Here is a 27,809-nt window from a genome sequence, read left to right on the forward strand (position 1 = left end):
TGGAAAAATATCAACTGTAACCACAGGAATTTGTAGGAACTGTCCTGATCACGACAATTAGCAGCTACTTCCAGAACCAAATGCTTTTGTTCAAAACTTGAATTCATGCTCAATAACCAGTAGGCTACAACTTCAAGATTTATCTCTCCAAAATAATTTCAGTAAGCAGAGTATTTATACATGTATTTTTACTAGTGTAGATTTGGTTTTGATTTTAAGCAGATTCCTTTGTCCTACATGTATCAATTTGTGCTTTAAGTATTTTTGTTGAGCTGTTATCAACCAGGCAAAATCATTTGGAAAATGAGCTACATGTTAATGACCCATATTGTATTTCAGAGAGCTATTGCTGTTAATGTTTATACCATTACCTATTAAAAAATGATTGATATACGTGCATGTGCACGTGTCCTGCTTAAAGATTGTGATATGATAGTACAGAGAAGGGTGGTATTTTTTATGATTGAAAAAAAGGCAACAGAGGCGGAAGTTGAGTAACTGGTCAAATATGCTGGTTGCCTGCTCATTTCTAGACACCTGTTGATCAATGTTCATAACGCCTTCACACAGATTCTGTATCTTGATTGGCCAAGAGCCAGTCACATGACATTCGCAAGGTTTTTTATTTATGGCCATAAGAACTATACCCATAGCAAGCAAAGTACTTTAACTTGCAGCAAGCAAGGAACTATATGCATAACCACCAGAATTGTGTGCAAATGCATACTGGTGTGTGCGTTGCGCATCAGTTCACGTGCATTCCGTAGCGCTAGCGCTACAGAGCTGGGTTCAAACATTTCATGAAGAGGTACAATGTACTCGTAGTTTGGAAAAGAGCTGGTAAATTTTCAACTAATTTCTTATTCAAATAGACGTGCCTTTTATATGTATTTAGATCAAATTAATAAGTTATCCTTTAAATTAAGCAGAATCTGAAGGAGAAAGGTGCTATGGAACACCTTGGGAGGCTAATTTACTACACTTCTGGAAGCAGTCAATATTTGTATATTAGACCACTTGAAGGAGTCAATATCTGTATACTAGACACCTGTTGCAGTCAGTATCTGTATACTAGACCACTTGAAGCAGTCAGTATCTCTATATCAGACCACTTGAAGCAGTCAGTATCTGTTTACTAGTTGTTGCCGTTTGGTCATGGAAAGCTCTGGACCAGGTCTTAAACCACTGCACTCAGCCCAGTGGATAATACCCAGTAATTTGGAATCACTGTGATCCATTCAGATCCACAGCACCCCATATCATGTCTCATAGTATCTCTCTGTTGTCCCCTTTGCCCCCTACAGGGCTACAATAAGGCAGTTGACTGGTGGGCCATGGGTGTCCTTATCTACGAAATGGCTGCTGGTTACCCGCCGTTCTTCGCTGATCAGCCCATACAGATCTACGAGAAAATTGTCTCAGGGAAAGTGAGTGTGAATTGTTACAAAGTCTGGTGACTATTGCGGTCCAACCTGGCCACACAGTCATAATTGGCTTTTAGAAAGATTACTGCTAAATGGTCAAACCATACATGGAAATCCTGTGAACTGAAGGAAGTCTGTATGGATTACCTCAATTACGGCTAAAATCTTCCTTGCTACAGGGATCATTCAAACGTAAGATTTAATCAGCATTTTTGCACTGCCGTGATTTTGGTGAAAATTGGTCATCGTGTGGCATGTATAGCCGTGTACCATTTTGTACTAGTGGTAAAATGTGAGAGCAATATCTTCACAGTATTTTAACCCAACTGGCATGTCGCAGGTGCGGTTCCCGTCGCATTTCAGCGCTGACCTGAAGGAATTGCTACGTAACCTGCTGCAGGTGGACCTCACCAAGCGCTACGGCAACCTCAAGAATGGCATTGCCGACATCAAGGGAGCCAGGTGGTTCGGCAGCACGGATTGGATTGCAATCTACCAGAAGAAGGTAACCGTGAGAATCCGTTCCTCCCCTGCCTGTTGGGCCCCGCCCTGCCCCAACCTGCCTTATGTGCATTGAGTTACCATGTACTGCTGAGCCCAGCCCCAAAAACAACTCCGAGAAGTTGAATGCAACCTTTACCTATGTGTGGTACCAAGAAGGCTTGTTCAGAAATGTACATGCTAGGTGCTGTAAAAGATGTGCTGTAAGTACAGGAAATTTTGCTCAAACAGGTTACCAGTCCAAATCAGATTAACTCACTTTTTATCAACAACTGGTTCCCTGCTGGTTATTGCTGAGTATTTACATAGTGCATTTGCTAACCAACAGTCTCTGCTCGGCAAGTCTACAAAAATAGGCCCAGGCGTCACTGTGGACTTATTCCAGCAACCTGCCTTAGAAGCCATTGCTGCAGCGTTAGTACTGTCTGTGTCATGCTGACAACCATATACATCATTAACGTCCCCTCTGATGAATGGGCCTTGTGACGTGCCCCATTTCAAGGACTTGTGACATGCGTGCCAAGTGGCCCATGCAGTAATGGCGCCTCCTTGGTTTAGTCTGGAGTACACCACACCTATTGTATATTGCAACTAAAAGTTGACCTTGGAATGGGAAACTCTTTTCCCATGTTTTCTTTTCCCGTGGAATTCATTTTCATTTAAGAAAATGTCAAAAAAAGTGGGAAAACATTTTCACACTCAAGTGGGAAATACTTGCAGGCCTTGAGAAATGCAATGTGAAATTCCCCTTCATGATTAACTTTCAATTGCAGTGTACTCTCAAGTTGCTATTAAATGTCCACAATTGATCCCTGATTTTCTTTTGTACTTCTGCGCAGGTTGAAGCCCCTTTCGTACCCAAAGTCAAAAGTCCCAGCGATCCCAGCAACTTCGACGACTACGAAGAAGAGGTCCTCCGTATCTCCCAAACAGAAAAATGTGCCAAGGAATTTGCCGATTTCTAACCAGGACTTGTTCCCCACTCTGCATTGCTTCCCCCCCCCCAAGCAACCCACCTGTCCCCACAGAAGATCAACCAACCCTCGTCCCCCACCCACCCACCCCTCAGTTGATACCCATGTGTGCTGATCTTTGTTTGCGGTCGTTTCCAAGATTGAAATGGATTCCAGTCTGCTGGCCTCGAAGAAAAAAAATCCAGTCTTTTGTTCAAAGGGAGACTTTGCACGACAGAAGCTTTCTTCAGCCAAGCTCAGCCTGTATTATCAGCCCAGTGTTACTGCCGACAGGATACACTTCGGCAAGAATCTATCATCTTCAGAAAGACACCACAAGCCACCCATCAACTCACCCACAGCTCTCTTGAAGTCAGCATCTGGAAATCGATCAAGTCATGGATTTGTCCTCTTGTTGAGGACGAGCATTGCTGGAGGTTTCCTGGGACGGTTTTCCAGGAGTGTGTTCACGGTAGTCCACAGAGTTCGGAAACCAGTGGTCAACAGATGTGATCGGATACCAGGTAAAATGGGTCATCTTTACCACCGATGTACAAAAATGAGGTGCTGGCTTTCTTTTAAAACTAGTACCTTCTGATTATGTGTATACCTCTGATGATCCAAATGGTAGAAAAGTGAATTGATTTTGGGTGCGCAAAGCAGTATGGGGTGCATTCTAAGAGGGTCTTAAAACTGATTCAAGTTTTCATACGTATGTGGTTTGTATTGTAGCAGTACTGGACATTTGCCAAAATGACCACTGTGCGGGTCATTTTAACCGGTCTTAAAATTGGCTTGGTAGAAAGATAGCTTTGCCCTACCAATGGCAGTAGTCACAGTCGGTGCTGGCCTTTGATTGGCTAGTTAACAGACTGGGCACACATCCAGGGGTGGTCATGCACTGGCCAGTTAATGCCAGTTTCTTTTAATGGACGGGGGGGGGGTTTAGAAAACGGTTTTGTGTATATAGTCGTGAATGTTAACCTGTTGTGTTCACGGCAAAACATATGCGTTACGAGTATCAGTTTTCCCAGCCCACAACTAATCGGCTTTTGTTTCTTTATGAAAGGCTTCGGCCAATTTGTAGGGTTGCTCCCTACATCTTATTCAAGAAAACAGAAATTTACATGTAGATTGATTAAACTGCCTTCCTCGTACGAGAGAAAAAGAAATTTACCAAAAAAAAAAAAAAATTTACAAATATATATGAGAGAGAGAAATTGTACATAGGTCTGCCTGCCATGTTTCACAGTGTTTGTCGAGTTCATTGCGAGTAACAGATTACGTTCTAAATAGCGGTTTACTACTGTTGGTTAATTGTTGTTAAAAGTTGAACAGTTGTAATTATATATTCTCAATGAAAATGAGAATGTTTGGAATGCACTTGTACATGTAACTTCTGGAGGTATCTCATGGGGAGGGGGGATGGCATTACACATTAGCATGTGTATATTAATTCTTGGGTTTTTTTAGTATGATTTTTATGATGTGTTATTAAGGTGCAATATGATGATGTCGTGCCGTAGCAGTATGTCTCTCTCTAAAAGTGACTCTGACAAACAACAACATTGTGACTTGAAGACGTCAGCATTTTACTCCTTTAAGTAAACAGACTTCGTATGCTTGTCAGTGCATGTAGGTGAATGGAAAGTCTTGTATTATACACAAGAATGTTGAACAGGCAGATTTGATTATGTCCATGGTAGTCACTGGAGTTGGTGCTGTGGGTGGTGAAGTGTAACCCGCTTGAGGAGCCAAGTGGTATGCAGTGCGTGCAGCTGATTTTTCAGCAGAATGTGCACAAAGCCAATTTGCAACAGGGTGTCCACAAAACCCATTTCTGACTAAATGCACGCAAAGCTGATTTTCAGCTGAATGTGCGTAAGGCAGATACTCGACTCAATGCTCCTAAAAGCTGATGTTCGACTGAATGTGTACAAAGCTGTGGCCTCTGTGCAAGGCAAAAGCCTCTCTGGGCGCTGATGCATGACATAAGTTACAATAAGTACTGAGGTTACAGTTAAACACAGAGCACCACCAGTAAGGGGCTGAGAACAGAAAACAAAAACATGTTCTGACCTCACTACCACAACACGCATCCAGTGACCCGAGTACATGTATGTAATCTATCTGTGGCTTCTGTGTTTCTAAAAAACAAGTTACATTACTTTCAGGGAAATTTTCTGGTGTTTTTGTTTTCAGTTGTCTCATGAAATGTACACCTCATCCCCTTTGGCCACAAATTACCTTTACTGGTACTTTGTTTTAACTAGGCTTGTAAAACAACACTTGAAGCTTTCGAGAACTGGCCATAAGAGGGCTCACTGTCTATAATAGAGGGACCACGCTTTAGAAAAATTCAGGATATGCTTTGGAACATTTAAATGCACCTGATGTACATTACTAAAAATTCATTTTATTAATGAAAAACCCTGCAAGCATTAAAAGAACAAAGCATCTGCTTTTTAATAATGAATATTTTAAATGTTTAATTTGGTAAAAAAGACAATCATAACATGTCTTCTGGCTACCTGTAGTGGAGATTGGTATTGGAAATTCTTGAACTCGTTAATAACCCAAATCCGGAGCTTTGAAAATCTGACATACGCATTTCATCTTTCAAATGCAGAATTTCTACTATTTAACATAATGCCAGATCCCATTCACAACTGCTTAGTTTAGGTGTGATCTTTTCTTGAGGAGGGGGGGTTGAAAATATTATGCACTTCATAAGAGTTGTGGGTCTTAATGTTCCTGAACGGCTAGTTGAATCTAAAAAACGTGTTTCTCTTTGAGCGGATCTCTTTGGCACCCTTTTGAAAATGTTCATCTCGGTAGTTTTTGTGTTTATTTAAGATTCCTGTAATACTGTACCATATTTTGTTTTGAGTTACATTCGTTTGTTGGAGATCTTTCGGAGAGAATAATGTCATGTTTGGATGCAACTTAAAAATTTTGGGGGGAAAAAATTCACCTATGACCCCCATGAGATGTGTCTGTGTTGGTTCAAAGATTCTACTTAAATCAAATTGTAATGTTTTGAAAGTGAGTCTAGGTCAGTTTCAGTTTTTTTAATTACATGTAGGGTCCAAATAACTCTTCGCCCGGGGCTTTGATAACTATTGCTGTGCAACAGTGCAACCTTTTGCTCTTTAGAGTGGTGAAATTCAAAGCTACTTTCCAAATGTCCAGCTGTAAGTGCTCACAGTATTCAGGGTTCTAAAATTGGGACCCTATTTTATCATTTATGCTTTTGGCTAGTAATGTACCCAGAAAAAACTTGCACCCAGAGCTTGATGGACTAATATTTGGCCAACGTATACATGTACATAGTTTTCAGAGTTGTTTTTAATTCAGGTAACAATTTTATCGGGTGGTACTTGTAATTTTGTTCAAAGAAAATGGCTCAGTGAAACCCAGAATTGTATAAATGTATATTTAACTGGCTTGAGAAGGGGCTACAGACGTGCTCGGTGCGCCCTGCTGACTAAGGCTTTCTCCAAAGTTATGGCTGTGGCTAGGATTGATTTGTGTACAGGTTGATGGCAACAGCAAGTGGGTGTAGCCTCCTCACAGATATGCTTTTAGAAGTTGTAGCCTCTTACTCAAGCTCTTGTGTCTTTACACACAAAGATACAGTATCCATGTAAGTCACAGGCTGCTGAACATTTATGGAAAGGCTCGTTCAAAGCAAAATGCATCCGTGGAACACTTTGGCAGGGGGAAAAAAAGATAACCTTGCATTTCATGTAAACCCCTGAAGTCAGAAAAAAACTGTGTATCCATTTGCTTTCATGTCAACATGCAACATATGTGCAGTTGAACCAATTGAAATTCCGCCATATCATTGTCTGTGTGTGAGCATAAAAATTTGGGGCCTGGGGAAGATGCTGCAGTGTTTGTGCATTGGACTTTTTTCTTCTCTCAAGATGTTTTTAACACAATGAAGCTGACTTCATTTTACAGCGAGGACCTAAAATTGCCTCCTAGTGAAAGATGAAAAACATCTACTCCAGCCTGATCATTTTCGTGAAGGTATTTCCGCAGTTTACACTATTTTTCCTAATTTTTGGCTCAGCACAATCGGCACGATCACAACTGTTTCCTTTCGGAGCTCATGCCTGACTTATTAGTTTCAAGTCAGACCCACCATGTTGACAGACATGTGCTGTTCTGGTACGGAATGATAACAGTGTGATGCAGTCAGATATTACCAATCCCAACAAACAACATTCGTATCGGATTCCTGTACATTGAGTAACTCCGTTCAGTATTTATTACTCCTTTTAAAACCTGCTTCAACAATTCGCATTTCACGTGTTTAGGTTATAACGTTCATTCGGGAAGGGGCGTTTTGTTTCTTTTTTTAATTGTGACCATTGAAGCACGTCGATGTGATGTAAATAATTTTGGAATTCATTCGTGTTGGTCGTCCTGAGATCGTTGAACTGATAAAAGTTACGCTGTTTACTCGGGCGCAGATTTTTCTAGGCATTTTGGAGAAAGAGCTCCCAAAATAAAAAAAGAAAATTTGCTTGTAACTAAAAGAAAAAGAATTATATACAAAAATATTCAAAAAAAGACAAACAGGATATCTATTTCATTTGTAAATTTATAAATGTGGAGAACAATGGACTTGAAATGTGTACCATCAATTCATGTGTAGCTGGTATTGACGACTGTTCATGGTTATTGTAAGATTTAACAAAAAAAATCAACTTTCTCTGGAACATAAGTATATCCGTTTGGTTTTTATTGAATGTTGCAGCAAATTTCTGACAAGTTACCTACGGATGAAGTTCTTTACGTACAGTGTGTATACCTCATGTATGTAGCTCGGTACTGTTTGACCAAAAAAAAAAATGAAAAAAAAATGGTCGCTTTTATAGAGTAGTTGTAGACAAATTCTATTTCATTCACTGTATACGTAGTTCGGATGCTTCTACTGAGTTTCTGTTGACTTGTCTCGTTGCGTCAGTGTTTTGGATTGTCGAAGAGGGGTCATTTGCCAACAGAATAGGAAGAGACTGTGCATTTGGAAGCAGTACAGGTAATAGACTTCTTCACTTAATAATGTAAATTCTCCTGTACATTAACCCGAACCATACTTCATTGAAAAAAAATTCTATATATATGTAATTACACCTTGGTTGTTAGGGTTAATATGAAGCCAAATATGTAACACTCCAGAAAGTGAAATTACAGGTAGCTTGGAAAGGTATTTTCCCGCCACTCTAAGGAAACCATTCGGTCCACTTCCACTGTCCCTTACATGGATGACGCTTTCCATATCCAGAGGAGAAATTTCCAGGGAAAAGGTAGTGCGATTATGCTTTTGGGAGAAGCCCTCCACTGGTGCATTTTTAACCACTGCTGCGGCAAGTTGCTCAAACCGCTGCTGTTTGGGTCTCTCTGTGTTTTTTTCTCCTCTCTATACGGGAGGGGGGCATTTCTCATTTCCTCGCGGACCCAAATTCGGACTTGTTTGTAACGTCGGTTAGTAGATGCCCATTACAGTGTAGTGCTGCAAGTTTTGTGTTCAAAAGTGGATGCCTTTTTAATATTTGAGGATCCAAAGATGTTAAATAAAAAGTCAATGACTGATACATTTGCCGCGTGGGCACTTGGTTTTTACTTATCCTTCTGCCAGGTCTTTTGAGCAGTGAATTGGAAAGAAACTATAAAAATGCCTTGGAGAAAGTTCCATCAAGCGCAGTGGTTGTGATGTCTAACGCCACAGCTATGGGCTACCATTGCAAGTGCCAATAATGGGCCTGTGTACTAATGACGTGACGCTTTGTTTCTATCTCCACTTCCCTCTGGAGCTTCAAATTCGGTGTCTTCACAAGGCTCTCGTCAGAAACCAAAGTCGGTAACCAAAGTGTGATGTCGTCAATACATGGGCCTATTTGTGGTCAGATTTGGTCAAATGTCCCAGAACCTTGTCCAAGCTCCCCACTGAACCTTGAGATCCATGGAACCTGTGACAGACGCCTGCCGCCTTGTTGCAAACAGTCCAATGTCTCCTGTCAAACTATCGTACACCAGCATGTGCTCAATCAGTTAACTACGGTTAACACCACCGTTCGAGATTGAACTTTCCCCAAATTACATGTTTATAAACAAAAATATACAATTATTCACTATAAAATTGCAATAGGTTTTATCAATTCCAAACATGGACGGAAACTCTGGAAGTGTAAATACTCAAACACAAATATTAATTCATATCTACACTCGCACCATAAATTACATTCTCCATTCGAAGTCCAAATCAAATGTTGGTGTTCTTGATAAAATGTTGCCTGGCGTACCCAAACCAGGAAAATTGGTCACTCTTCTGCTTTTATGCATTGTCAGTTAAACAATAACCCACGGCAGTCTTGATAACCCAATGGCAGTCTTGATAACCCATGGCAGTCTTGATAACCCATGGCAGTCTTGATAACCCAAGGCAGTCTTGATAACCCATGGCAGTCTTGATAACCCATGGCAGTCTTGATAACCCATGGCAGCCTTGATAACCCATGGTAGTCTTGATAACCCAAGGCAGTCTTGATAACCCATGGCAGTCTTGATAACCCACGGCAGTCTTGATAACCCATGGCAGTCTTGATGTATCATGGATCTCTATAAGCCACTTGTGAGTTAAATTTGAATAAAATCTGGTATACTGTTTTATCTGATTGCATAGAAACGTAACAACTTGAATTCCCCAGACTAAAGACACTGTTGCTATACCTCGTGATTCGGGGCAAGCTTTTGCATAGCAACCAGGAATGGTCTCTGGAATGGACTGGTTCCTTTGTGCCCTTCTTGTCCATTTAGAACAGTGTATTGAGGCAAGGCATCTCTTACGTAACTAAGCAAAAGCTTGCCCCAAATCACGAGGTATAGTAACGGTCTTAGTACGGAGAATTCAAGTTGTTATGTTCACGTGAATTTAATGAACTCGGTATACCAGATTTTATTCAAATTTAACTTGCAAATGGCTTATTGCTTTTTCCCCCAAATCTTTGCCATGTCACTGAGAGGCCATGAATTATCCGCTGCCACGACCTCTCATTAACAGTTACATGAATAATCTACCAGGAAAATCTTTCCGTTGACAACCAGAACTTGGCCTACCGTAGGAGGTCACACGTATTCATTTCTTGCCCTTGAGTTTTAGCAGCAATTACACCTCTGGTAGGGGTTCTTCTGGCTGCGTGCTCAGCCCCAACGCCTCCAGGAATTTCTTCTCTTCCTCCAAGTAGTCCAGATAACCCACTCGCATCTTGTTCTCCACTTCCTCTGTGCTGGGTTCTGCAGGCTGAGCCATCTGAAGGTGAGAACACACAAGATGTGTTGACATCAAACAAACATACCATACACCCAAGTCTTGGGGCAGTACCTTGCCCTATTTAGGACGTGGATTGATTCCGTTATGCCGCTCCACCTGACAAAACTGGTACAATCACTACCTATGTGGTTGACATCGACGATTAAAAAAAAAAAAAAAACGAAGTCCAAGCCATTACAATATGAATAGGGATTGTTCTGAGAACACAACTAGAATGGGGAAATTCCAAGACCAAACTCACTACTCTACTGATGGCTTACCACGATGTGGCTAGGAAGTGGTAGTAACGAATGCAATGAAGCGTGACGTGTACATGTAGTTGGTAGTACTGAAAATGTTAACTGAGAGCAATCAAGCAAAATACGATGACTGAGGTGAGGTGTGAGCGAGGGGGGGGGGATTCTGCAATTTTATATAAAAAATCAGAAAAAGACGAAATCTAACCATTGTCTGCGCCTTGCATGATTGTGATGGCAGGATAATATCTCTTTGATGGGGGCTGACGCCTACGCGCACAATTTCGTACACACATGGCGCGGATTGTGCGGAGCAATGTGACAAATTTCCGTTGTGTAGTCCTGGCCTGTGCCTGTGCGCCCGGTCAAAATGAACCTCACCAGACTCTCTCTTCTTTGACTGGTGAGGGGGTACCTCTACAAAACGCAGATTTTGTGATATTCACAAGAAGGGGGCGGAGCAATCTGAACTCAGCCCAGAGCCTACTAGAACCGTGAGAGCCTGAAAATGTCCAGTTAGGTGTTTAGCCTTCAAATGACTGATGCAACGGGCAAACCCTTTCATTATCCCCATTTTTTTGATTGACAGTGTTGTAGTTGAGACCATCACGACCAGTCACAGGACCTGACACAAGACCATGCACAAGACCAGTCACAGGACCTGACACAAGACCATGCACAAGACCAGTCACAGGACCTGACACAAGACCAGTCACAGGACCTGACACAAGACCAGTCACAAGACCTGACACAAGACCAGTCACAAGACCTGACACAAGACCAGTCACAAGACCTGACACAAGACCAGTCACAAGACCTGACACAAGACCATGCACAAGACCAGTCACAAGTAACAGTGTGAACGTTGACAAAGGAATGCTTTTGTTGCAGTTAATTTGATTAGCTTGTGACTTGAATTCAGACTGGAGGTCTTGTGCTGGTCTTGTGAAGTGGTCTCGACCACAACACTATTGACAGAGCACCGTGTTTGGCATGCGCACCCACCTGGGACCTAGTCCAATCAGCTGACAGGGAACAGAGCATTAACTAATGACATCTCAGGAAGCACCAAGCCGTTGCTACCCTCTTTCCTGTCTTACCTTCGTCTGCGCCTCCTCTGCATCCAGCCTTCGTTTATTCTGGATGTGGAAGTCTTGTCGTTTGTCGATGAATTCCAACCGTTTGACCTCCCGCTCGATGTAGCTGGTCATACTGGGCAACTGGTGTAAGAAATGCAAGTAGATGAAACCAGTTGTAACCAAAATGTAATCGGATGCAAATTTCAACAGCAACCAATATAACAAAATGCTTCCGAATGCAACCAAACGTGACAACGTTTACTGTGGTGCATTATGGGTAAAAAGTGGGGACGACAATCTGTGCTATTATTATTTCTAGTCATAACTTTGAGAATTCCTCAAAAGCGCCCACGGCGCTGTAGCTCGCAAGCCTGAAGAAACCTGTAGAGAGGAAACAGTGAGAAGCAGTTACAGTTTTAGAGGTGGGAGGAAAACCCCAGAGGAATATTCTGGATAAAACCCACAGAATTAGGTAGGGACTGAAAACCCAATCCACATGTGGACCGGGCCGGGATTCGAACCCGGACTGCAGAGGTGGAAGGCGAGGTAAGAACCACTATGCCAACCTGACTCCTAGAACATCACGCTCATGAAAAATTGTCAAAAAGGTCCTGAGATTGAGAAGGCCTGTATTTTCCAAAATGGTTTGTGTTAACTGTTGGGGCGCAACTGCGTGTATCAAGCACATGACCAATGCCGGAGCTGCATTTTTCAAGCTTCCGACGACTGCAACTTTGCTCGGTCTAAAGTCACGCGAAGGCTCGCATGACTGACGACCATGGCAACCATCTATGATTTCTATCCCCACTTATCACCCACAATGCACTGCAGTAAACATTGTGTTACATCATTATGTGTTAGGTCTACTCCAACCAAAGGAAATCAACACAATTAGATCATGTACTACAAAATACTCACCCTCTATGCAACCAAATTCTAGTCAATGGAACCGAATGCAACCAATGCAAATCCCGACTGCAAAATTACACGGCAAACATAGAAATCTAGAGAACTGACAGGCCCTATTCTGACCTCTCCGATGGTGGCATGACGCAACGACCAAGGTACTTCCAGGATGTGTAAGGTCCCCACGCTGTCTGATACCGCCAACAGTTGCTGCTTGCCTGTCCACAGAAAAAATCAACAAAAATCAACGCGTTGCATGTTAACCTACTTGAGGACAGCGGATACTATAGGAGGGCGCTCTTTGGCATGGGTAAAATCCTGTCTTTACTCCAAATTCAACTCCCACTTCAAACAGTGCTCTTGTGTCTACCACACTTCAAAAAGGCTCATGCCACCCCACCTATTAGTTTTGAAAGTTGTGTTAAAGGTCTTTGAAAGAATCTTGACTCGTGTAAATCAAAACGAATCTCCAAACATTCATGTTCAACAGGATGCTGAACTGAGTGGTACATCCAAAAATTTCTCCATTTGCTCTTTCAAGAGCTAACTGTAAAAACAAAATCCTGTCAATTTTGGCCACTTTCTTCATATCTGTCTGTCTGGAAGACATCCTGTCGCCCAATTTTGTCTCTTATCGTGAATTGAGCACTGGCAGAGCAGGATTTTATCGCTGAATTTGAGAGGGAAAAGGGTCGTGACTGTTGGACTTACTGTTGACAACCCAGGGATAGATCTGGGTGATGGTGGATGCCGATACGTTCTGGGACAGCGACGGTTCATGGGTCTTGTCCAGGAGGTCCCAGATGTCGATGTTACCATCACTACGACCGACGAAGAAAACGGCCGGCCGGGTAGGTGACCAGTAGCCGGCCGTCAGCTTCTTGGGGGCAGTGGCTGATTGGATGATTGGACCGCCCTGGAATGAGGGAGGCACAGGAGGGAGATTGTGACATTGCATTTTGGGGTTTGATGCAAACCTGGATGTGAACCTTGGACCAACTGATTGGTGCATCAGGACTGACTAAGCCTTGTTGGCTCAATGGGCTGCAAACCATTACGGACCCTTTTTGTGCCATTGGAGAGATAGCAGACCCCTTGACCCCCGTGGTGCATGAACATCACCTTGCATGGGGCTACACACTCATATCCAGCCCTGCCCTAGACTAGGATGAAGGGTGCAAAACTTGTCTAGGATGGAGTGCAGCATGTGCCCATTGGCCTTTCGGTTTCGCTGGCTATGCGGAACGGTGACAGAAACCAGTAAAAGAGAGGCTGTTGACTTAGTTGTCCGATTCAGGCTAAGCCTCGATAGACGTGCCCACTAAGAGGTCAAAGGTGAGTGCATCACCCCTGTGCCTGCTTGACCATGCCCCCCTCCTCACCTCAATTCCTTCCTTCCACAGGGTGAAGTTCCAGCCCCCAACGGCGAGGACAAGATCCTTGAAGAACGGCGAGCGTTGTAGCGTATTGATGCCCCAGTCATGGTACAACTTGGCAAACTGGGGCCGTGGGGCTGGCGTCAAAGTGAACAAACAAAATGGCACCATTAAAAAGAGTACCAAGAGTGTAATGGCTTTGCACATGACAGGTAGAGGGCGCTTTGATCAGACACAAAATACCGATGTTTAACTTACGTTGAATCTTGCCAGAGTCGGCATCCTTTTCCAGCTTCCAGTCAGCATAAACTAACTCGCCAGCCTACAAAACATGGAAAAAAATTCATCAAAAAAAGCCTTCAAAGTGTTCATAAACCTGTGCGTGACTTATCCTCTCAATGTACCAAACTGTACTAGATTTTCCTTGAAATATTGTGATTAGTACCATACTATGCTGGCATGTCATCAGAAAATCTCACTTAAATCACCGCTAAAAATCGTTTCAGCCACAAAATTTATCTGAAGGAAAAAGCTGATAATTCTTTAGGATTTTGAAGGACTAGGAAAGTTCTTGGGTGGTTGACAAACACCTTACCTCCGTCCCAACAAAGAATTTGGAAGTGACGCCTTCCAGTGGTTTCTTATCTTTGGCTGAGCCGGTTCTCAGAGAGCTGCCCATGCCCATACTGGCACCCATGCTGACCTCTGACCCTTTGCCTCCCTGCTTCTCAACTGAAAAAAAAAAAAAAACCAATTGTTCATTTTAAGGCATTGGTAAAATTTTGAAGCTTTGGAAAAGGTCACAGAAATATCACAAAGAATGGCACGGACAAACTCTTTGACCAATGAGAGGAATCGTCTGCAGGCACAAAGGCCTGTGTTGTAGTCGAGACCAATTAAGACCTTCACCAGACCAGCACAAGACCTCGAGTCTGCATTCAAGTCACAAGCTATTTAAATGAACAGTAACAAAAGCATTCCTTTGTCATTGTTCAGCCTGTTACTTGTGTCTGGTCTTGTGTCTGGTCTTGTGTCTAGTCTTGTGACTGGTCTTGTGTCTGGTCTTGTGTCTAGTCTTGTGACTGGTCTTGTGTCTGGTCTTGTGTCTAGTCTTGTGACTGGTCTTGTGTCTGGTCTTGTGTCTAGTCTTGTGACTGGTCTTGTGTCTGGTCTTGTGTCTGGTATTGTGTCTGGTTTTGTGACTGGTCTTACGATAGTCTTGTGTCTGGTCTGGTCATGTGTCTGGTCTTTTTTCTGGTCATGTGACTGGTCTTGTGCATAGTCTTGTGGCTGGTCTTGTGTCTGGTCTTGTGACTGGTCTTGTGTCTGGTCTTGTGTCTGGTCTTGCACATGGTCTTGTGTCTGGTCTTGTGTCTAGTCTTGTGTCTGGTCTTGTGTCTAGTCTTGTGACTGGTCTTGTGTCTGGTCTTGTGTCTAGTCTTGTGTCTGGTCTTGTGTCTGGTCTTGTGTCTAGTCTTGTGACTGGTCTTGTGTCTGGTCTTGTGTCTAGTCTTGTGTCTGGTCTTGTGTCTGGTCTTGTGTCTAGTCTTGTGACTGGTCTTGTGTCTGGTCTTGTGTCTAGTCTTGTGTCTGGTCTTGTGTCTAGTCTTGTGACTTGTCTTGTGACTGGTCTTTTGTGACTAGTCTTGTGTTTGGTCTTGTGTCAGGTCTTGTGTCTAGTCTTGTGTCTGGTCTAGTGACTGGTCTTGTGACTGGTCTTGTGTCTGGTTTTGTGTCTGGTCTAGTGTCTGGTCTTGTGTCTAGTCTTGTGTCTAGTCTTGTGTCTGGTCTTGTGTCTGGTCTTGTGTCTAGTCTTGTGTCTGGTCTTGTGTCTAGTCTTGTGACTGGCCTTGTGCATGGTCTTGTGGCTGGTCTTGTGTCTGGTCTTGTGCATAGTCTTGTGGCTGGTCTTGTGTCTGGTCTTGTGACTGGCCTTGTGACTGGCCTTGTGCATGGTCTAGTGGCTGGTCTTGTGCATGGCCTTGTGTCTGGTCTTGTGTCTGGTCTTGTGTCTGGTCTTGTGGCTGGTCTTGTGCATGGTCTTGTGCATGGTCTTGTGTCTGGTCTTGTGTCTGGTGTTGTGCATGGTCTTGTATTGGTCTTGACTGCAACAGGCAAACCCTCAATATTCTGTACAGCCATCGTTGACCACTTCGTGCCCTACGATTTCCATTAAGCCACTGAAACTGTTTTTCCCTCTAACAAATGATTCTCTTCGTCCATCATTCACACCCGTTTCCTTTTCCTTTCCAACCTCGTCTGTGTTATGTCACAGAAGATCTTCCAACCTCATCTGTGTTATGTCACAGAAGATCTGCCACACCCTTCTAACAATCCTCCCTCTCCTGGATTGTCCCGCCCACATTTTTTATCACCCCTTTTTGCCTTTCCACTTACGGACACTTCTGTCTCCCTGTCTCTCCTGAATGCTGACCTTCAACACACCATATTCGCCGTTGCCTTCAATCTTGCTCACTGGAAACTACCGAATCAAAACCAAAACCAATAGGCACATACAAATCCGATTCATTCATGTAACAAGCTCCAATTTTAGAGTATCATTTCCAACCCAATGTAAAGCTGTATCCTTGAAATACCGCAAATGAAAATCCAAATGAGGTTTCACTACACGATCTTAAATATGATTTATTTGGGATAATGGTGCCAATTTATCTGTAAGGGCAGCTGTTACTGACAATTTCTCAATCGGAGTATTTTGAGACAGTAAACAAAGTAAGACAGAGCCACAATTTGTTGGCAAATCTGCATTAAGGACAAACCTTGAGTGTGGGTTTCCAAGTCAGATCCAGATGCTTAAAGGTTGTGGATACGGCTAGTGGGTTGTCTTTCTGCTTGGCGTCCTCGACGGATGGTGTGTGGCCCTTGGGTGGCTTGGTGTCCCAGATGGCAATACAGCTAATCATACAGATAACAGAAGTTAGAAAGCACACAGCAGACTTGGCCAAGTGCAATCAGAGCCTATCCGTCAATCACTGGTTGATTCTGCCCGATACCCAGGATGTATTTTATGCACAGGTTACCAGGCAAAATTGACCAATGGTGGGCAAATGGTCAATGATCGTAGTTGGCCCACGTCATGGGAACCCCTCAGCCATATTTCTGTTATGATGACATTGAGATTTTTCAACGGTGATCAATTTTGAAAGACTTGATTTTTCATAAAAAATGTCGAGTGGGTTGGAGGAAGTGAAGTTCCATGTACATCGTAAGTAGAAATTGACAAACTGTTTCACTGAATTTAAGGAGTAAGGAAGAAAACTTTAGCTTGGTGAAAAGTTACGTCTTTCATCGATTGTAAGGAAATGATCGGTTGCTGATTAAACTTTCTCACTAGTTGTCTTAGGATGGTCCTTGGATTGAAATTAAGATCAGAATACCACTCACCCATCTGTAGAGGCAGATAGGATCTGGCTACATGTACCAGTCTTGTTCTCGACAACAATTCCCATACGGGTGATCTAGATGATAGAGAACCGTAAAGCAAAATGGTTTCAATTGGGTGACAAAGGACCACAATATAGTGCTATAATCAAATGACAGACAATCCTTGAATGGGTGATCTAGATGATGTGAATCCCCACCACATTTACCTCCATATGGTCTGGTACCCACTGCAGCTCAGAGATGGCCATTTTGTGGCTGTGCTCGATTCCTGAGACGGCACAGTAGCGTACGATGGGCATCTGGTCTGTATTCTCATCCTCAAACCCAGGCTGATGGAGAAATCCAAAATAAAGCATCAATATCTTCAAAATTCTGACTCGTATAGATTGTGGCTGAGTTTTCAAAGATGCCAGAAAGCCATAACGGCCTTGCGTGGTAGCCATTTTGCTGGGCAGTTCTTTTGTTCCACAGGGAACTTCCTTTGTGCATAACCCGTGGAACAAAAGTACTAGACTGCAAGATGGCAGCCGTGCAAACCCTCCATTGTGAACAAACAAAGCTCAAGCTAGTTTTCTTCCACTGGATTAAGGGATAAATGCCCCGCTCCCTGACCAAACTAACACACACAAAAAAGTGATTTTTCCACAAAACACATACAAGATTCATATAACTTAATCTGGAAAAACATTAATAACTTTAGCAAAATTGACGAATGTTAGGCCTGACTGAAAGTCTGAAGAGTGAAATGGTCACTGATATGAACACAAAATATAAACGCTGAACAGAAAAACAACACAGCCATACAACTTGATTCCAATCAGTATCAATTATCAATATCGATCAATTTCAACAATTTTATGACGAATGTCCAGATGAAAATAATGACAAGTTGACGGCAATGAGCAACAATTTAAAATGTGCGGTTAATGAGGTGCCAACCTTTAAAATCAAATTGGATTTTGTAAGAATAAAAATGTCAAGTGTGGTAGCGAAAACATTCAAGCAAAGCAATGTGCTTGGATGCATTAGCAATGTGCTTGGATGAAAGGTTAACAGAACAACAAAACGTGAAAGACAAGCGAATAAAATCAACCTAAGTGGGGTTTGGACATGTGACCTTCTATCAAGCTATTCAGCTCATTGTTGGCAACATGTCAACTCATCGAAAATTTGTTAAGGGCCCAGTAGCTCATTCTATCAACAAACGGTTTAGAGAATTCCTGGCCACTTTTGTAAGCTGATGATTCTCATTTTGATTCTTGCCACGTTAGGCAGGACAACGTAAGTTAAGGATTTCTTTCAAAACATGTTGATTAGTACCAACAGTGTGGCAAAATTTTTCGCCGTTCTCTAGGACGCAACCAGTGGAGATTATCGGTAACAATGGAATGCAATGGGTGAACTTGTGACTGGTGTTAAAAGAGGGTTCTCATCCTTGGCAATAAGCCAAAATGTCTTAGTCACTCATAATGCCTTCCTCCCCCAAGCTCTGTGACTTCCCAAAGGCAATTGATGACCTGTGCTTAATTACCGATTGCCTTCTCTTGGAAATAATCCAATTCTATGAGAACGTGATCGACAGAAAACTCCCTTGTCCCTCAGGAAGTAAACCCCCCCCCCATCTCCACCTCTCAATGAAAACCCTCTTTTAGCACCGCTAGCATTTGTCTCATTCGGTCTCATTATCCCAGTGAAGACTGACATGGGTATCGTGGGTGAATTTGACTGCGTTTACCTGTTCCCTGCCTCTACCATAATGCTGCATAGGAAAGCAAGAGAGAGCATTGTGTGGCAAGGTAGCATGGAGAGAAAAAAAATGAAAGTCAGACGAAAAGGGACGAGAAGAAAATTAAACAGCCGTTTACACCACAAAATAAAGCAAAATGCATTACAATTTACCACAAACATACCTTAGGGAAATTAAAAGTTGCCCGTGAATTTGACCAAAAGTAAATCTTCCACAATCATATCAAACCCAGTGTGCTTACACTGTGGTCTATATAAATGTATCAGAGTGCTTCAAAATTATTATCCCTGTTCATCAGGCCATGAAATCAGGTTTATGTGGCAGTTTGATACAAGCAAAATCTCTTCTCTGCCCTCATAGGAACACATTAATTTTCACGGGTTGTGAGAGGCAACTGTGGTAAAGTGTCCAGCCCAAGAACAAAACTAATGAAGATTACAAACCGGTGCCATTAAAAAACTAAGCAAATATTGATTACCAACCAAACTGCTATAGTTCAGTATTGCTTGTGACTGGTACTTTGCTCTTTACTGCTAGTAGACACATCTGTTTAGAAATCTAGTCTGCATGACAGCTGTTTGAAAGTACAGTATTTGTAGTTCTCAAAGCTTCATTCATTTCATCAGCCCATTTCCATGACAACAACCTACCAGCTTCATCATGGAATTCTTCTTGGTCTGTTTGCCGCGCTGGTTGCTACGGAGACGATCAGCATGTTTACTGATATCCCACATGACCACTTGGCCGTTGATACAACCCCCGGCGATGATGTTGGGGTCAGATGGACAGAACTTGAAGCTGAAGATGTCATCGGGGGCTTCCAACAAAATCTACGACAAAAAGTGAATTAGTAAATCTTCCTAAATCTCCACCACTGTACGGGACCAAAATAGCACACTTTTTTCATACACATAACCAGATTGAGATTAAAAATTTGCAATGCCCCTCTTCCAAAAAGGTTACAACCCCCCCCCCCAACAACAAAAGCCCCGTTCTTCACCTGGGGGTGGATGGGATCTGTGAAGCTCCACAGTAGAATAAGAGACGGATTCATGATGATCTTTGAAGCATTGTCCACGCGGTCATCAAAGGACATCCGCTCCGAGCAAGACACAGCAATGATGCCCTTAATGGTAGGGTGCCATTCGATGCAGGTGATGGCCTTGTCTTTGCTGAACTGGAGATCAGTGAAAGACTGGTATTCCTGCAAAAGTGAGACAAAAGAAGGAACAAACATGAACAAAATGTGGATAATTTGCTTCCTTGTTTTCACTGCTAAGGCCAATGTAATCATGGCAGACCTGCTAAGTGTAAAAAATATTCGCTAAGCTAACACAGGTTACCAGTAAAAACTTTCCTGCAATGCAAACTGCCTGCGACTGGTTCTCAGCTGTTTTGTTGTTCAGTACAAAAATTGGCTCAGCAAAATTTTCTGCACAGGTTCACAAAATTGGGCCTTAACTAGTGATAACAGCAATTTGCATGTCTGGTAACCTCTTCAAGCTAATGATGGAACAATGAAAATGACAGGTTGCATTATTGGATCTAACTATTATTTGCAGTTTACCTTGAGGTGGCTATCTGACTTGCTCCCAAAGGTGCTGTCTTCGTCGGCCAAAGCTAACCAGTCATCGTTGAACACGTTCATTATCTCATTCTGCTGAAGGGATAACTCAAATCTGCAATGCCAACAAAATATGGTGGCAATATCAGGAAATGAAGGAGTCGTAAAAAAGACGGATACTAGCAAATTAAAGCTCCATCAAATTTTGATGCATGATTATGGATGAAGTGGGCACCTTGGAGGAAAAAAGTCCAAATCAACGGTGCACGGGAACTATGAGGGCCACCTCACACCTGTTGCAAAATCCACCAAAGACGTAAATCGGTAGTGTGATAACAAGCAGTTTTAACCTAACCAAGCTGACGCCAATGATGTTCCACAGTGGTCACTTTCTTGAAAGATTTTGTTGATGTGAGCAGTGATTAAAAGGATTTTGTTCTTGCAGTTAGGATTTTAATATGAATGACGTCAATACATTCCAAGTTATACCAGATAAAATAAACGAAATCAATAAGCCTTTTACGAGATAAATTTGAATAAATTTGGTAGACTGAGTTCTTTAAATTCCCATGAACAAAACAATTTGAATTTTCCAGAATAAAAACACTGTTGCTATTCCTTGTGATTTGGGGCAAACTTTTGCTAAGTTACATAAGAGATGCCTTGCATTAATACATAGAAGGGCACAGAGGAACCAGTCCATTCCAGGGATGGTGGTTGCTGAGCAAAAGCTTGTCCCGAATCACGAGGTATATCAACAGTGTCTATAGTCTGGGGAATTCAAATTGTTATGTTTCTGTGCAATCAGATAATGCAGAGTGCTAGATTTTATTCCAATTCAACTCGCAAAAGGCTTAATGATCTGATGAAAGGCTGCGTGGCTCTCTTTGAGTGTTGTCAAATTTTTGAAAATAAAACACAATTCATCAAGGAATGTTATTCCTGAACATCTATCTTTGCGTCATGCCAGTAACTTCTCTTGCACGTTCTACACTGACCTTGGGGTGACTTGGTTGAGAGTGTTCAGAAGTTCCTCCATCTCCATCAATGTCTTCTTCTCCTCGTTGTCAAATTCCCGCGGGAAATACTGGGTGGCTTGATTCCGAGGATGCTTCCTGGAAGTGAACATAAGATTTTTGCTCTCATTTCAACCCTGCTTTTAATATATTTTGTCCCTTATTTTAGGTTCTAACCCTTTGCTTTTAGTTCCATGGATGTTCATTTTCAGAGTGAATCCTTGTTCATTCTTATTTTTGTCACAAAGTTTGACCTTGAAGACTATTTACACCTATAATTGTTGAACTTTTTCTGAATTTTCACTTCTTTTTGTTCCTTTTTCTGTGATCAGTTTGACAGTTATGCAATTATAAAATACAGTTATTTAGATTGCATCATAACTGTTTGGTTCATTTAAATTTTACCACTCTTTTAGATTTTCGAAAAGGAGTCCTTCATGATAACATATTTACTGACCGGGTCACCCTGTTTAAAATGATTAGAAAAAGACTCAGCAGTCAAACGTACAATGCCCTTGTATGGAAAAGAACTAAAAAATTGTAAGCTTTAAAGTTATGAGAATGGAAATAAAAGAAGTCTGACCAGTCAGTTTGCGTTCCGTTTTCACTGTAAGTTGGCACAGCTTGTATTCCATAGTCCATCTCCACTTTCTTCACGTTGTAGCTTTTGTCCTCATAGGACGAGCATTCGATGTAGCCATCCTTGACGTCATCTGCATTGCGATCAGTGAAGGTGACCGGGGCACCGAACTCCCGCCGCACTCGTTGGATCGTCATTTTGATCTGTCAACCAACAGACACAAACAAAAAACAAGCATGCTGTAAGAATTTGACGTATGGCACTGCCAGAGTTTTAACAAAACATTGCTATTAAAGGTACAGGCCAGATCTCACTGAATTATTTAGATGATGAATGTTATTGCTCTGAAATCTTCAAGATTGACGATATGTCATACAAAATAAGATTTAATTGAAAAATCGTACCACTTTGATAAAATAAGTTTCTCACCTTAGCTCTACTTTCCGTGACCATCTCGTCTTCAATTTCCACCTCACTGCCCAGAGAAACCCATTCTTTAGGTTCCGGGGGCACATAGCGATAGACTACCACTTCTTCTTCGGCGCCCACTCCGCCTTCGCCATCCACTTGCTCTGCTCCCTCCTCGCCCTCCTCAGGTGGTGGCTGGAAACATGGACCCCCAAACAGTTGTGGAAAATGATTTATAAAGACAATGGAAACTTCAACCCAACCTAAAATTGCTCAAGTTGGAACTGAGCCCCAAACAATGGTAATGAGAGGCCTTGCACTCACATTGAGGATGTGCTGCTTGGCCTCTTCCGTCAGAGCGATGTAAAAGTTCTGGCCCATCCTGAAGTCAGGATCAAACACCACCAAGATTTCCTCACCAGGATAGTCCTGCACAGAAGGAAAGTTAAAAAATGACAAATAAGTTGATGGGTTTCTGGGGCAATCAAGAGTCTGGCAATCAGTCTGTCTCCGCTAAACTCATCTTCACTGTTAGGCACATTGTGTGGTTTACAGTCAATACCACTCAAAAACACAAACATACTATTTGCGAGCTTTGTGACCAAAGCCATTCTTATCCGAAAGGATTTCCAACCTGTACAAAAAAGTTTTTAAAAACAAGTTCTCATCTCCTGGGGGAGGGAATAAATAGCATTTAGCAACATCTGCAACATGGAGCAAATTTGACCCAGAACCACTGATTGGAAAGTAGTTACTCTGCAATGTGCCTTGTGCTTATATGCTAAAACAAAGTTAAGAAGCTCTTTAAATAAGCAGGGGTATACTGTTGCCATGGCAACACTAGACCCTGGCTCCCTGCTGTACATGTTTATATGTGTGGCTACTGATAACCAGTGATCGGAGCAACTTCAGTACACAGGTCCACAATAACTGACCAGCCTACTGCATGTGTATGATGAGAGAAGATTAAAGCGCGGTTGAAGCTTAATGGTTAATGAAGGTTACTGGTTAAAGCTTAACGGTTAATGAAGGTTACTGGTTAAAGCTTAACAGTTAATGAAGGTTACTGGTTAAAGCTTAACGGTTAATGAAGGTTACTGGTTAAAGCTTAATGGTTAATGAAGGTTACTGGTTGAAGCTTAATGGTTAATGAAGGTTACTGGTTGAAGATTAATAACTAATGAAGGTTACTGGTTGAAGATTAATGGCTAATGAAGGTTACTGGTTGAAGATTAATGGCTAATGAAGGTTACTGGTTAAAGGTTAATGGCTAATGAAGGTTACTGGTTAAAGGTTAATGGCTAATGAAGGTTAATGGTTGAGGATACTTCTTGACTGAGCTGCTGATTGACTTATTCTCGTCTTCATGATGAACATTATGTAAAGCAGAATACACACAGCTGAAGAAAGCTTGTCTATCATGTAAACCACTCTCTTTGCCAGGGATGTTACATCTTACGTCAGCTTACCAGCATTCTCTGCTTGACAGGGTGGAAGTCCGACACGGCGGCTCGGTTCCTCATGTCTTGCAGGATGCCCTCCTTAGGGAGAAGCTTGTGAGGGTTTTCCTCCGTCACGTCCACGTCTGCGACACAGCCAAAGAGCTCCTGGGTCTTGGAGGCCAGGAACAAGGGCACAATGTCGTCAGCAGGGCCTGGGAAAGGCAACAAAATACTCTGCTCATCATTTATAGTAGGAGGCTGAGATCATGTTGCCGCTGAGTAACAAACAGTGTCACTTGGTCAAAAGAAAGGCAAGACTGTCATGCCCGATTCTTGGAAGTGACTAATGCTGGATTATTTTTTTCTAAACACATTAGTTTATTACGTTACACTTCCTGTAAAAAATAAAAGTCCATCTCATTTTTACCCTTCTCTTCAGCGGCTGGTTTATCGTCAACCTCTTCCTTCTTTGGCTTTGCTGCCTTGGCACCTGTGGAAAGAAAAGGCATGTCAAATATTACGGTTGGTCTCTGAATCCTTCTATTCGCTAAAATCCTCCTCAATGTTGGCAGAAACAGCATTGGTAAATTTTCATTTCATCTTTTTTTTGCCTGATTGTGGTTGGCTCAAAAGTCTCAGTCTGAGGCAAGATTGAACTATACACATGTAGCTAATATTTGAACCAATCCAAATATCCCACGAAGTCCACTTATGCATGATAGCTTTTTGCATGCAGTGTGACCATTGGTTGATTACCTGCTTTGCCGCCCTTTCCACCTTTGGCCCCGCCTTTATCAGCCGGCTTGGCCTTGGCAGGAGTGGGAGGAGTCTTCCCCGGCGAGGCACTCCTCTTGCTAGAGGCAGAAGGGGTACGGGATTTGACGGGTCCATCGTTGCCTGGCGTCAGTCTGTCGGACTCCTTGGCTACGTTGGTTGTATCCTCCTCCTTCTCCTCCACCTTGGCTGACTCAACCTCTTTCTCAGAAATGGAATTTTCATCTGCCATGCTTAATCGTCTTTATCCTTCTTTCTAGGAGTGTTAAAATGAAGTTATCTGTGTACAGAAGAACATACAACATACTGTTGAAGTGGCCTGTGGGTTCCATAAGGAATATGGAAACAAAGTCCACTTTTATGAAACAACTCACCTACATGTAGATCAGTTGGTGGTAATTTCATCTTTCATGTAAGAAAGACAGTGTTTGTGAAAAGGAAACAGGACTTTGAGTTTTGAGGGAAATTATGGGATAAAAACGGCAGTGTACATGATGTAATGAAGAGATGTGGGCAGTGACAAACAAAAAAATTTATGCAGTCTGGTTCCTTGACCTGGATGAAGAATTTTGAACTCACAAAAATTTTTATTTTCAAGAAAATGGAGAAAAATGTAAAAAAAGCTCCAAAAAATTATGCGAGAAACGATCCCAAGCTTACACTTTGGTCTGGGAATTTGTGACGACTAGTTCATTCTCCATCAGAGGCTGTTCCATTTATTGGACACGTCCCCTAGAAAAGGGCAAAGCCCCATTCAATTTAAGGAAAGCGTAGTGAATGGAATGGCACCACCACATAGGCTGACTGTGGTTTTCGGCAAGGAACCAGAATCAACTACAGCATTATTTTGTCATGTCTGCACACAACTCAACTGATAAGCAGTTGTAAGCAATGAGAAAATGATGTTCTGTGGGCATGGTGGGGTAACAGCCCCACAAATAGGGCTGTTATCCGTCGCCACCACAGATGAGAGACAGATTGTAAAAGAGAGCCACCACCAGGTCGGGGACCAAACTACAATCTAGCGACGTCCCTAGTTTCTGCTTATGTCACTAGTTCAAGCGGCAATGACGTCATTTTCATCAGGTCACGTGATAATGATGTAATTTTCCCATGCGATTTTGGGAAAATGACGAGATTTGAAATGCCGGCAGCCAACATGCCCACCGTTGCCGTTGGATTCTATGGCAAAATTGTTTTCGATCGCTATTTTGGAAAATCGCCCCGGTAAACATAAAATCTGCCACGGTGAATCGATGGAGATTTATAATGGCAACATTTTCATGCATAAAGTAAACTTCGGCAGAGCTTCTTTTTTTTGCGTAAACGTTTTCATCGACAGAGTTGGACTCGCCTGCCCACTGAATTCGACACATCCAGTACAAGATTTGAACGAAAAATCTCCTCGATCCGCTTTTATAGATACCAAATAGCATGTTTCCTGTAAAGTTGATCGATCTTAGGAATTTGTGTAGAAGTTTCTGGCCAATAAAGAGATCGATGTTATCTGCAAACCGTGATCTAAACACAGTTCAAAAATTATGTCATCAGTGCACAAACAAGGAGCGTATGCATAGTCTGGCATCATCGTTAGTTTGTGGTTTGGTTCCTGACCTGACTACAGCCCTGTTTGTGAGGGTAAATGGGGTAACCGTCCCAGCGGTATCAGGTCAACTCGACCGTTTGCTAACTCGACTCTCAACCAACTCGACTCTCGACAAACTCGACGGTGCAAATGGTGCAACAGCCTGAACAGGGACAGGGCATAGAAGGAATGCATTTTTCCTAGTTCTGGATCGTACCTGTAATTCGTTTTACTATGCGTGATGTGATCTGTGCATGCGCACAGTGTGGTAACAGATTTTGGGGGTTCGTGCGTGCGTGCTTCTCCTCAAATTGGGAAAATTATTTTGGAGTATCTCGTTGGCGCACGTTCAATTACTGATTGCATTTCAGTTGATTTCTAGGGTTCACTGAGCCGAAATTAGCATCCATAATTTTCGCGACCCGGAACCGATCCGATCTTTAATTTTCCCCTTTTAATATCTATTTTTTAAGGAAATGGTTTATCTAATAAACCCATGTATCAATCATGCGGTCGAGTTGACAAACGGTCGAGTTGATAAATGGTCGAGTTGACTCGACTTCGAAGTCGAGTTGGTCAACGGCAATGTGATCAGGAGTCGAGTTGACTCAAGTCAAGTTGGCAGACGGTCGAGTTGACCTACAACCATCCATCCCATGCACACCATCAAAAGTATGATTGATAATGACGACATGCTGCACTGCTGCATGCAATGTCGATGTTATGCCCCAACTATAGCATAAGTCCCAACTGTAGTGCTGCAGTTGGGCTGGCCCAACTACAGCAGAGAGTCTGTGGCAAATGTCTCAACATTATCCAAGTCAATGTGTCTCACACTTGACACAATTCATTTAAAATGTGGCACTTCATCTGTTCATCTAGCCCTATAACCAGTGACATGACATTTGTAAACAATATGACTTTGGCACATGCTGGGCACATCACCACTGGGCACAGGACCTCTCTGCTGTAGTTGGGCCGGCCCAACTGTAGCACTCTAGCTAGTTGGGACGGGCCCAACTATAGTTGGGACTTATGCATTATGCTATAGTTGGGGCGTAACATCGATCGTCATCGTGGTCATCGCTTGCCGTCAGGCCAAATTGCAAAGTGGTCCAAGTTACTTCAGCGTTACCTCAACTATGCAGACTTTTCTTTGTAATTTGAATGTACAGACGGAAATAGAAAATCCTCTGAAAAATCTTACATTGTCATTTTGTTTTCCTCGTCATTTGTACATCACATGCCGACCGTCATGAACGTTGATTTCGTTGACATCGTTACCAGATGATTGACCTTTGACCGCACAGTAAAATTAGTTAAATAGTGACAACAATGGGATTCAGCCTAAAGATAGGATGGAAAGATCCTAGACATTATTCAAAAGATACAAATAACTGAAATATTTGGATGTTAAATAAATATTTTTTTGAAATTTAATTCTAATTGGCCGTCTCACTAAATAATTTTA

The 27,809-nt window shown here is 42.4% G+C and overlaps 2 protein-coding genes across 16 annotated transcripts in view; one reads left to right on the forward strand and one right to left on the reverse strand.

Moving 5' to 3' along the window:
• Window positions 1-8,484, forward strand: part of LOC110977700 (cAMP-dependent protein kinase catalytic subunit alpha-like) — a 61,432-nt gene extending 52,948 nt beyond the window's left edge. For all 12 annotated transcript variants that reach the window (XM_087144196.1, XM_087144200.1, XM_022232040.2 and 9 more), the window contains 3 exons: window positions 1,305-1,427; window positions 1,765-1,929; window positions 2,765-8,484. In XM_087144196.1, the coding sequence (XP_087000322.1) occupies window positions 1,305-1,427; window positions 1,765-1,929; window positions 2,765-2,890 (414 nt within the window). In that variant the 3' untranslated portion in view covers window positions 2,891-8,484. The remainder of the gene's footprint in view (window positions 1-1,304; window positions 1,428-1,764; window positions 1,930-2,764) is intronic.
• Window positions 7,611-27,655, reverse strand: wdr63 (WD repeat domain 63). Of its 4 annotated transcripts, XM_087144191.1 has the most exons (24): window positions 27,546-27,630; window positions 25,414-25,485; window positions 24,736-25,033; window positions 24,407-24,469; window positions 24,007-24,191; window positions 22,862-22,966; window positions 22,559-22,732; window positions 22,133-22,332; window positions 21,532-21,648; window positions 20,537-20,648; window positions 19,970-20,173; window positions 19,620-19,799; window positions 18,958-18,981; window positions 17,429-17,551; window positions 17,223-17,296; window positions 16,598-16,733; window positions 16,215-16,299; window positions 14,413-14,549; window positions 14,076-14,139; window positions 13,824-13,954; window positions 13,153-13,357; window positions 12,568-12,659; window positions 11,557-11,676; window positions 7,611-10,199 (listed from the first exon to the last, which is right to left on the reverse strand). In XM_087144191.1, the coding sequence occupies exons 3-24, from the start codon at window positions 24,983-24,985 to the stop codon at window positions 10,056-10,058; spliced, it is 2,925 nt and encodes a 974-aa protein (XP_087000317.1). In that variant the 5' UTR covers window positions 24,986-25,033; window positions 25,414-25,485; window positions 27,546-27,630; the 3' UTR covers window positions 7,611-10,055. The 4 variants fall into 4 exon arrangements, with proteins under 4 accessions (XP_087000317.1, XP_022087916.2, XP_022087917.2 ...); XM_022232224.2 differs by lacking the exon at window positions 25,414-25,485 and having other exon boundaries at window positions 27,546-27,655; XM_022232225.2 differs by lacking the exon at window positions 25,414-25,485 and having other exon boundaries at window positions 27,474-27,596.
• Window positions 27,656-27,809: the final 154 nt, after the last annotated feature.

The sequence above is a fragment of the Acanthaster planci genome, linkage group LG12 (genome assembly GCF_054643075.1).
Source record: "Acanthaster planci isolate LZ-2023a linkage group LG12, COTS_SCS, whole genome shotgun sequence".
Taxonomy (NCBI): domain Eukaryota; kingdom Metazoa; phylum Echinodermata; class Asteroidea; order Valvatida; family Acanthasteridae; genus Acanthaster; species Acanthaster planci.